The following is a 12,335-nucleotide window of genomic DNA, read 5'->3' as shown; positions in this document are numbered from 1 at the left end:
TTTTTCTTAGGTTTTTATTTTGTTGTAAAAAAAATGTCAATTCGATTTTTCTCAAAATTTTTCACAATGTTGAAAACAATATATCTTACAAGATAAAATAAGCTTGAAGCCTAAATTTCAAGTTTTTGAATCGATATTCAATTTTTACGAACTTTGAGTAATGGTTTTTTTAGATTTTTATTTTTATAAAAAAAACTGTCAATTCGATTTTTCTCAAAATTTTACCAGAAGCCAAAAACATTAATCTTCGTTGCACACAATTTTTTTGGAGATAAAATCATGTTTCAGTCATAAAATTTTTGAGGTGACAAATTTTTTTTCCAGTTTTTTTTATTTATAAAAAAACCGTTATATTGATTTTTTTCAAAAAATATACCTGTTTGGTATCACGTTACAATATATTATATAAAATTCAATTCAAGTCTTTAGCGTTTTTGGTTCGTAAGATATTTAGGGTTAACCAAAATTTTCAATTTTTTTCAAACTGCTATGGTAAAAAAACCACCCTTGCAATTTTCTTCACAGCCCTTTCTGCATCTTTCTGCCTTATTATCTGTATAGCAAAATTTATTTGAAGTCGATATCTCTTCTGGTTCTTGAGCTATGGACGACGAAAAAACGTACGAACGTACAAACGTACGTACACACGCACGCACAGACATCTTTCTAAAAATCTTTTATTTCGACTCTAGGGACCTTGAAACGTCGAGAAATGTCAAAATTTTCAATTTGACAAATCGGACCCATTACAATAACTTCCTGTTTGAAGTTAATAATATGTGGTTTTCTTGATTTTAAACGAGCATTTGATACGAGTACAGTTGATAGAGCAATTTTATTCGAAAAATTGGAACAGTATGGAGTTCGTGCTGAATCATTAAACTGGATGACCTTGTATCTGTCAAATCATAAACAACAAACTAAAGTGAACAATGTACTATCAGAAGAAGCTGCAATAAATATTGGCGTTCCCCAAGGTTCTAATTAAGCAACATTTTTATTTAACATCTATATAAATTTGCATTATTTGCAGATGATGGTTTATTGTTTTTAAAATGTGACGACTTAGAAGATGGCTTAATGAAAATGCAATTCAATTTAGATTGTAATAGTTTTTGGCTCGGAGCAAATAGATTAAAGACTAATGTTGCTATAACCAAAATTATGATTTTAAGTAATAATTTAAGAGGAGATTCTGCTGTAAATATATATATATATATAATATATATAAGTTGATGGTCAAAATCTTGAAATGGTAACAGATATAAAATATCTTGGTGTTGTCATAGATAATAAGTTGACATTTAATAAACATATTGACTTTATTGAAAAGAAAATTGTTAAAAAAATAAATCTACTTAAGCGAATTCGTAAAAACATATTAACATTAAGTCCAATACAAATATTTAACGTAATTATAAAACCCATTTTGAATATTGTTTATCTGTCCTTTTTTGTCGAATCAAAGTATGTTAAATAGACTCCAAAAACTTCAAAACAAAGCCATGAGAATTATGTTAAAGTGCAATATTTATACAACTATATGTCATATGTTGGATGTGTTGATGTGGTTAAATGTTAAAGAAAGGATCCTTTTGAATGTTTTGCTATTTATTTTCAAAATAAAAAACAATCTCATGCCGATTTGTTTGTCACGTTTGTTAAACTATTTTGGTAGTGTGCAACCCTTTAATTTAAGAAACAATCAAGATTTTAGACTACCTATGGCAAGAACAACACTGCGAGTCGGAACAGTATTTTTTACAAAGGACTTCAAGCTTTCAATGATTTACCAAGTGAATTAAATACTGAATTAAATTTAAACGTTTTCAAACGAAAAATTATAGCGCATATAAAAACTTAGCGTAATGTATCATCATAAATGTAAATTATATTAGTAGAAACATTCATATACATAATTATATTGTTAAGTTTATTTAAAAAATTGTTAAATTATTTATTTGATGTTAAGCTCTCTTATTCCATTCCATATAATATGTAACAAAAATTAATGTAAATTTATATCATTTGTAATCAAATAGTTGAAAAGCTAAATAAACACACATACATACGAGTACAAACATACATATATTAAATTTAAAATTTGTAAGTCTCTTTATGATTTTGATTAAGAGACATTGTAAAATTTTATCTCATATTTTTAATCTAACTTGATTAACTATTTAAGAAACTTTTAAGATCAATAAAAAAGAAAGGAAATTGTGAAACAATTATTCATGTCTATTGAAAAGCATACTGTTCAAAAACCGACTGTAAAATATAAACACCACCTAAATTGACTTGATATAAAAATAAACAATTATTGCCAAACTTCTGACGGTGTTTTATTGTTCTTAATTTAAAATTCATTGAAAAATTATGTTATTTTTTAAAAATTGTTTTGAAGAAGGAATATTTAGCGCAGATCGAATTTTATCTTAATTTTTGGATTAAGAAAAATATAAAAGTTAATATTTGTTTAAATTTAAAGAACTCGGCATGAACTAAGAATATAGTCTTTGAGTGTATGGAGGTCTTAATATTATTTCTAGGATTTCTTCTCTTTTTGTAATTAATTAAACATAAATAATAACATGCATTTTTATTTGAATAACAAAAATAAACATTTCAAAATCGTGAGATATTTTTTTTTAATTAAACAAATTGTTTACTTAAGAATTTGTGTATTAATTTTGTTTTTGTTGATTTAAACAGTACAAAGATAAAAAGCCCAAATAAAAATGAAACAAGAAAACAAAAACATAGAAGATATCTCCATTCATTAAACATTTCGTAATTAAACATTTTTGCTGAGGTTTGTTTTTTTTTTGTATAAGAGTGCCGCCTTTTTGTTTAATTTATCCCGTAAAAAAATTATCAACAAAAAGGAAAATTTTCAAATCTAAAGGAGTGAAAAATTATAGTACATTCCAAATGTGTGGCTAGATAGTGGGCTCGTAAGTAATTGGGCCTACGTATAAAATCAGATGAAAACCAGAACATGCACAGGTATATCAAAAAGGGTGTAAAAATGAGTTTATAAGTAAGTTTAGTCGGTAGTGTTAGCCAGATTGGCGGTAACTCGTGTGTTAGACCACATTTAATTTTTAATTTAAAACTTGATACTCTTTGAGTTGGTTTTAACTTAAATAAAATAAATGTTAGTTTAAAATGTATCAAACAAAAACATAAAATTATTAATTTTTAGTTTATTCATTTCATTTGAAAATGGTGGTGATGGTCAAAATTGGATAAAGAAGCAGAAGAATTTATTAAGTTCTGAGAATTGGGAGACCAAAATGAACTACTTGTCTGTATTTTTATAAAAAAACTAGGTAATGAATATTAATTTGGCATCAATGCAAAAGTCATAGAAACGCTTACAAACCAACCTATTGTTAGAAACGATTCTCAATGTGATTTATAATTGTGTCTTTTGAGTTCAAAAGATTGACGATAAATGTACAGTTAATTGTAGCCAAACTGTTGAAGCCACATCTTTCAAATTATGGTTTGCACAATGATAATATATAGACAGAAAGTTGAATGATAAATAAGAAATACTTTGAATAAAATTAGTTCGAGCAACATTTCGAGTTCTTTCTATGGTTGTCATTTGTACGGATCCACTTCGTTTACTATATCGATGAAGCACAAGATTTTTCCATTAATATCGCTTTTTTTTTAATTATATCATTTTTGTATCGTCGCACTAAATAATATAACATTTAATGGAAGTCGCTAACGTTATTGGTTCGTGAAATATTTTGAGTCTAACAAAATCTTTACTTTTTACAAAATTTAAAATTGCCTTTAAAAATAAATTGGGTGGCGCAACAGTCCGTATGGAACCAGGGCCTAGTGACTTACAACTCTCAACCATTCCTGTGTGCGGGTAATGTTGCCAGGAATTACATTTAACAAAAAAAACGATAAATAAACTTCAATGACGAAAACTTGGCAAATGCCGAAAAGGAAAAGGACAACTCCAATCCGGCGAATCTATGCTTGATAAGTCTTTTGCCGAGTATCAGTAAGGTAATCCACAAGGTTATAAATAGAGCTCTGTCCAAGTGGTGCTGAGAACAACAAAATAATTCCGGATAATCAGTTCGGCTTTAAGGCGGGACATGACACTATTTAACCTGCGTCTCAGCTTGTTTCTGATATCCAGTAGAGCAAATCTAAAAGGCAATGTACGGGTGCTTGTCTGGTTGGCTTGGGGAAGGCCTTCGACACCGTTTGGTTAGAGAGTCTATATCTAAAGTTAAACAGACTTAGCATAAGAAAACCACTGTTGTATATGCTTTATGCCATGCTTAATGGTAGACGGTTTATTGCCAAAATTGGCAATGTAACATCTACCAAAATCTTTGATATTAAAAATGGTATTCAACAGGGAGCGGTTAACTCGCCGATCTTATTCAGCATTTACACCAGTGATCTGATAGCAAATCTGACTAAGGCAATAGCGTACGCTGACGACCTAATTGCGTTAAGAACGGTCCGGAAAATGAAGGTTATCAAGACACTTTTGCAGGGTGACTTCGGCAATATTGCGATACTTTTTTTAAAAATCAACATTCAAAAATGCGAAACTATTCCGTTCAGGACTCTGCTAGTATGGAGCCTCATGGGATACGGGAAAGAACTGGAAAAATCTAGTGCTCATGGGACCAAATCGACAGATATTGGCGAATAAAAGTGTAGTAAAGTACCTTGCCATCTGGTTGGATCAGTACTTGAATTTCGACAAACACATGAGTATTTCGAGAGAATTTCGACAAAGATATGAGTACTGCTCTGGCCAGAGCTAGGGAAGCCTTAGCCCTTACAAAATTGTTGGTTTTTAGCAGCCGTCTTGACAGTAGGGTGAAGTTGATTTGCTACATGGCCCTTATCCGGCCGATGATTGCCTATGGCTACCCGGTATCGGTATAGTTCAACGTTGCCCCATCTCAAATGGAAAATATTCGTGTGTTTGAGAGAAAATGTCAGCAACGTTGCCTTGGACAATACAAAACACCAGAGTCGGAGTACAAACATTAGTATTCCAACCAGGTTCCTTACAACAGAGCCAACATTATAGAATAGATAATTTCTTGCTGGAGCTTGGTAGAGGTCACATTTCGAGACCGATGTCATCAACTAACAGCTTAATTGTTGAGGCATAGCACCCCAGCAATGAGTTCTACGAAAGTGCACGTTTAAGTAACAACATTCCACCCGAAGCTTTTATCTATTTAGACAATCGAGGGCTGATACAGGATAGGGAGACGGTTCCGATAATCTACCACGTCAGTCGTAAAACTGTATATAAGCTACTCCTTACAGTCGAGACGTCCTCGCAGTGGACGGGGCCGAGTGCCTTCGGTTCAGTAATAGGGACTGAAGAGATAGTTTGAGGCAGGAGAACCAATTTTGGTGGCTTCAAATTGAAAATGTCATTTAAAGTTGTCTAGGGCGTTTAGTCTTGGACGGGTTCCATAGGTTTAAGCACTAGGCTAAAAAGTAAGGTTTTTATGTAGTAAATCTGCAACCCACCAGCAACTCCCTTTCTTCGGCTCAATATATTATTTGGGGTAGGTGCGAAAGAATCTGGATTTAAAGAAACTTTGCATACACACAACCTCAATCCTATCTTAAATTTTAATAATTTGTTTTTTTCTGTTTCAAATTTATTTGGGCAATGTGACATTGATTTTGGGCTCTGTAGAGTTTCCTTTTGAAAAAAAGTTTTAGACAACAAAACCATTTCTGGGCGATATAAAATTTGTATTATTTTAGCGTTATTTCATTGAGCAATAAAACAGTACGCTTCTTTTTATTTGGAATTTCATAAAACCCCTTAAACATTCCAAAATAACAACAACAAGACTTTAATAAAATTGTTTTGGGCGCTATAATGTTTTTCATTTAAGTGGCATGGTTTTCAACGAAAAGATCTAACGCCTAGCTCTTACCTTCCAAATGTCCAAAGTTGACAGACTTCAAAGTGATATAGCTGTCTAAATTTTCTTCTATTGGGATACCTTGAAGACTTTGCAAATAATTTTGTTTAAAAAATATGAAAATTTGAAAATTTTGGCGTACTACTGAAGTGTTCATTTCAGATATGTTTTTATGTATAAAAATATGATTTTTGTTTTTTATCTAATTCATTTAAAAACTTTTATTTTATATGAACAAATTTTCCACTGAAAATAATACTAGTTTTGTAGCTTAGACAATTGTCTTTCTAAAGAATATAATTTATGTTATGAGCGTTTCGAAAATCGTTATTGCAAAATTTGTATGACTCTTTTACATTAAACTTATTAACTCAAAAATAATATTCAAGGACATTTACTTAAAAAATCCACAAAAAATTAATTGGGTGAAGAGATCCCATTTCAGGTTCTGCAATTCCTGAAAAGTATATTGCATTTTAAGTAGAAAAACAAATTTAAAAATAATAGGAAAGGGGTGAAGTTTAGGATTTTTTCGAAACTACTTGAAAAATATGATTTTTTTTTAAAACAAAAATTGAACAATCAAAATCGTACAGTTGTACCAAATTTTTGATGGGTATCAGAAGAAAAACACAAGGAGGATTTTGAAGACTTTTTCAATGGTACCTTGAGTAGCTTTGTCTTTTTTAAATAATGTATATGTTTCTTTTTTTTATTGTTCAATTAAAGTCAAAGTTAAAGCTTCTTAATGACCGGCAATACGGCTTTCGTAGCAATAGGTCCACTGGTGATCTCATGGTTCATCTCACCGAACAGTGGAGCAAATCTTTACATCGTTTTGGAGAAAGTAAGATTATTGCACTTGATATTTCAAAAGCATTTGATAGGGTTTGGCATCAGGCTCTCTTATCGAAAATGCGTGCATTCGGTTTTCATGAAGCCCTGCTTCATTGGATTAGTAATTACCTTTCGGATCGTTCAATACAAGTAGTATTGGATGGATTCAAGTCTGAAAACCATAAAATAAATGCTGGTGTGCCCCAGGGCTCTGTTTTATCTCCAACACTCTTTCTCATTTTTATTAATGATCTTCTGTCTGCAACATCTAATCCAATACATTGTTTCGCTGACGATAGTACTCTTAGCTTTTCATATTCGTTTTCAGACTCACATCCCTCTTCTTCGGATGTGGAACTGCAACGACAAAATAGGATAAGCTCATTAAATTCCGATCTAAACAGCATTGTTCAATGGGGATTAAAAAACCGCGTGGAATTTAATGCTTCGAAAACCCAATGCTGTCTTGTATCGTTAAAGCGAGACATACCCCCATTGCCATTATCCATGGATGGCACTTGCATCAATGAGACTGAACATCTCGATATTCTCGGTATGTGTGTCACCAACCACCTCTTATGGAATGATCACATACGCGATGTCGCCAAAAATGCCGCAAGGTGTTTGGGTTTTCTTAGGCGATGCAAGAAATATTTCACCCCTTCTGATCTGGCTGTTATCTACAAGACGTACATACGTCCAAAGCTTGAGTATAACTCCCATCTCTGGGCTGGTGCTCCTGCAACTTACTTAAGCCTCTTGGATAGTATTGAACGTAGAGCATTTAAATTGATAGGTGATAATATCATCATAAGTTCATTTACTTCGCTTGAACATCGTCGTAAGGTCTCTTGTCTGACCCTTTTTTACCGTTATTTTAACGGCTTATGCTCTAGTGAAATAGCCAGCTGCATTCCTCCCCTTAAACAGTTCAACCGTAATACTCGCGCTTCTAGGAATGCTCATCAGTATACCCTCGAGCCCAACTTCGGTCGTACTGTCAAATACAGAGATTCGTTCTTTAGCCGTACTACGCGAATGTGGAATGCCTTACCACACTCTGTCTTTCCTAGTCATTGCAATATTCAGGAATTCAAAACCAATGTGCACCGACATCTCCTTTTAAACCCTCTCTCCTCTTCCTAGTGCTCATACTGTGCATCTGCATAATAAGGGTAGTAAGATCCCCTTGAGTGTGTGTTTATTATAAAAAAAAAAAAAAAATAAAAAATTAAATCTGCCCGGTATGGTACGGGAAAAATTAGTCAAAATGTTTGTAGATTCTTATAATGTTAAAAAGTCATCAACTTCTCACGAAATATTTTCATCTCATTCAATTATTTAAGAAAAAGTCCATGTTTTTGAGCTCATTTCAAAAATTAATCTCGAAGCTGTAGAAAACATCACATAAGCCACACAACCACACCCGTCCAGTCCACTGCCAGCTTAACCACATCTCGCTCCTGGCAAAGGATATGATTGTTTGGCTTTAGAATAATTGCCTCACTCTATACGATGTGTTGAGCAATATTAGTTTACTTTGGGAAATTTCATCATAATCATGCCCGTCACCATCATCAACTATCCATTAGAAATTGTGGTCTTTTAACATAAACAACGTCACTATACTTGTGTTCTAACCAACACTCCATTTTCTCATCTCACTTGCAAGGACTAAGATGTATATGTACAGGACATGTACACGTCACATAATGACCACACAAAACTTGAGGCAGAAAGATAAATCAATTGGCGTGTCAGATTTCTTATATTATTATTTCGTTCTTCACCAAAGAAACCTAAAATAGACTTTTCTATCCTTATTTCTGTGGAAAACCAGAGCAAGAATTTGTTTTATTTGGTCATTTAAATTGTTTTTGTTATTGTTGTTGTTGTTTGAATTGTTGTACCATAAAGTTTATTGAAAAATCAAAGAAAAACGACACCCTCTCCCACCACCCTGTCTTTATGCGGCGCAGCAGTTGTGGTGATAAATGATTATTTCCGATATAGAATTTTCAAATCTTCTCACAAGGAGCCATCATCTGGTGTCCTGAATATTGTTGTTGTTTTTCTTATCATTGGGGATGCCACAAAAGGTTTTAAGGTTTCAGAGAATCCTCAGAAAAATGCTGTTTATTGTTCATATGATGGGTTTCCATTTCCTCTCTTCATCTTAGACCCCACAAAACAACATGTAAGGATTATTTTATTTCGATTATTAGGGATAGGAACTTTGATGCTTCCTTTAGATTCAATTTTGTGATGGCAATTGGAAGATATTTATTTTTTTTCTGCCTTTGAAAAAATCGATTCTTGGGTTACTTTTGAAAAGTTCTATTTTATCTGCGATGGAGAAGGGATTTGAACTGATGGGGTTTTGTTAAGCTCTGAGAAAATGGTATTATTGGGGTTCTCTATTTGATGACAAATAAAATGTCCACTTTGAGGTAAGGTCTTTGCTTTTAAGTTTCCTTCAACTATAGCTTCTTGTTTACACCGATATCTTGTTCGATTAGTTTTCTTCATGAGTGGATATTAAAATGTATCAGGTTTGCCAGTATCCTGGTAAACAAACCTTTTTAAAAGACAAAGATAAGATCTAAGAGTTTTAAATATTTGTACTATAAAAGATATCTTATCTTATTTTCTGTTTTTTTTTTTTTTAACAAAATCTTTTTAAAAACACCTTAATGCTCATTTTGAAATTACCTTCAAATTAAAATTAAGTTTCATTATTCTTATCTTGCAATTATATCCATTGCGTGGAAATAGTTAAACATCAACAAAATAAACATTCAGAAATGAAAGACCTAAATCTACATCGTATAATGACAAAATACCTTAGGAAATTCAACATTAATTAATTGTATGTAAATTTTAAAAAGTCTTTTAATTGCGATGATGTTTCTTTGCTTTAAACTCGCTTACTTTAACCCTTCTTTCTTGTAAACAGTTTATAAAAGGAAGGCATTTTTTATGCTTATCTCTGATAAATTTTAATTATTCTCATTTTTCTTGTTTGTTTTCTTTCTTTTTATTTGCAGATCGAGCAGATACAAGCTGAATTTAAAATTTTAGCTTTGCAATTTCATCCCGACAAGAATAGCGGTGATAAGGAGTCTGAAGGGAAATTTCAGAAATTGAAGGTAAGTTTTTTTCATCAGTACCGACTTATGTACTAAATGAAGCAGACTTGAGATGAACATCAATTAGAAATAAAATAATAAATTCCTTAAATATTAGAAATTAACCGGAAAAAGAGCACGAAGTTAATTTATTTAATTTTTGAAAAAGTCGTGTGTTAAAAGCTTTTTGTGTGACAAGTCACTTCGTCGCCGTCGTTCTTTTGGAACGTCGTTGATGTTTAGCTGATAAACTTTTAAATGCAAAAAATCAGTCAAATCGACTCGTCAGCGCTTGCCATTCAACGTAACGACAGATCCTTTCTCAATTTGAACGAAAAAAGGAACGATGATGCCACCAGAGAGTAAACGTCTAAATATTGCATGTACCTCATTAATGGAACCATTTAACCAAAAATGATTCTCATAACTTAAAACAATTTTATCGTTCAAGTTCTCGCTATGAACGCCAAAAGAATAATGTTTTCAAAGTCAATTTCGATAATTTGGAAGCGTTTTTCTGGTGTTCAACGATTGATGATTATTAAAAAAATATGTCAACACACTTTGGCATTTTCAAATGTCAATTCATAGTCAAAAACTATCCAAATTTTCGGGATAAAACAACGCCCTAAACTTTAACAATCACTTACTTGCTCCAACGAAGCATAGGAAAAACGCAAAAATAAAGGGTGTGTAAAATATGATCAACATTTCGGAGGTAAATCGCAAGGTCTTTGTGACCAGTTTACTCTAACTCCAAGTAAGATGGCAATGCCCTCATAATTTGAGCTGTTTTAAAAATAACGAAATCCTGCTGTTGAAAGTGTATTTCATCTAGGTCTACATAAACCATTTAATTTTATGTTAATTGGTGCCTGTCCAATTGACGTTCACATTCATTAACGAATATTTTCCAAAGCTTGAAATAATCCATTCAATAAAAATGATGGTCAATCTAAAAATGTTCCAGAACGAATTCAACAAAAACACATCGTCTACCTAAAACTTCTGATCAAAGTTGCTGCCGCAAAAGGTCATGTTCTTTTGAGTAAGGAAAAATCAGCTTCAAACAAAGAATATTTTCAGTAAATATTGTGTTAAGTAATTTGGCTAATAGATTTTTGGTTGTCGTTTTCTGAACCAAGTGAACGGTGGCCGTTTTATTTAGGTACGTGATATTAGATGCCATTATGTGTGTTAATTGGTGAGTTTGGAAAACAAAATGACTAAGTGAATAAATGCTTTCTAATGTTTGAGCAACAACATTGAAGAGCAAGAGAGGTAAACCATAACATAATTTTTATCTTTCTCCCTTTAAGAAAGAAAGTGATTGTTATGACTCCGCCTGTACTTGAGCTAGTTAGTGATTCTATAGGACCAATCTTTTTTCTCACTCGTATTGTGTCAAGAGGCCTTAGAGGTCTTAACACACATAAATCCTCTGGTCCCGATGGTATCCCCGCTATTATTCTGAAGAGGTGTTCTTTAATGATGACTCCTCAGGGCTCGTTCCAAGAGGATGGAAAACTGCATTTGTTTAGCCATCTCCAAAAAAGGCCTCTAATTACCAACCGATTGCACTACCGTCGCTTCTTTCCAAAGTCATGGACACGCTGATTAATTATCAGCTTAAAAAATATCTTCAAGATCGAAAGCTTCTTAACGACCGTCAGTACTGCTTTCGAAGCAATAGGTCCACTGGTGATCCCATGGTTCATCTCACCAAAAAGTGTAGCAAATCTTTACTTAGCTTTGGAGAAAGTAAGATTATTGCATTAGATATTTCAAAAGCATTTGATAGGGTTTGGCATCAGGTTTTTTGTATGGAAAATGCTTATGAATCCCTGCTTTCATTGGATTAGAAACTACTTTTCGGATCGTTCAATACAAGTAGTATTGGATGGATTCAAGTCTGAAATCCATAAAATAAATTCTGGTGTGCCTCATGGTTCTGTTCTGTTTCCAACACTTTTCTTTCTTTTTATTAATGATCTCCTGTAACCTGTCTGCAACATCTACATAACCCAATACATTGTTTCGCTGACGATAGTAGTCTGAGCTTTTCATATTCGTTTTCAGATTCACGTTCCTCTTCTTCGGCTGTGGAACTGCAACCACAAAATAAGATAAGCTCATTAAATTCCGACCTGATACCTGAATGTCATTGTTCAATAGGGATTAAACAACAGCGTGGAATTTAATGCTTCGAAAACCCAATGCTGTCTTGTATCGTTACAGCAGGTTAGACCCCCCTTGCCATTATCCATGGATGGCACTTGCATCAATGAGACTGAACATCTCGATATTCTCGGTATGTGTGTTAGTAACAACCTGTTGTGAAACGATCCCATACGCAATGACTCAAGGTGTTTGGGTTTCCTTAGGTGATGCAAGAAATATTTTACCCCTTCTGATCCGG

At 32.8% G+C, this 12,335-nt stretch overlaps 1 protein-coding gene across 1 annotated transcript in view; it reads left to right on the top strand.

Annotated features, from left to right (window-relative positions):
* The window catches only part of LOC129938669 (J domain-containing protein), a 122,730-nt gene that overhangs the window by 55,807 nt on the left and 54,588 nt on the right, over positions 1-12,335 (top strand). Inside the window, exon 2 of the mRNA XM_056046345.1 lies at positions 9,836-9,937. Coding sequence (XP_055902320.1) covers positions 9,836-9,937 — 102 coding nt within the window. The remainder of the gene's footprint in view (positions 1-9,835; positions 9,938-12,335) is intronic.

The sequence above is a fragment of the Eupeodes corollae genome, chromosome 1 (genome assembly GCF_945859685.1).
Source record: "Eupeodes corollae chromosome 1, idEupCoro1.1, whole genome shotgun sequence".
In the NCBI taxonomy this organism is placed as follows: domain Eukaryota; kingdom Metazoa; phylum Arthropoda; class Insecta; order Diptera; family Syrphidae; genus Eupeodes; species Eupeodes corollae.
Note: the sequence above shows the minus strand (reverse complement) of the source record. Positions and strands in the feature narration are given on the sequence as shown.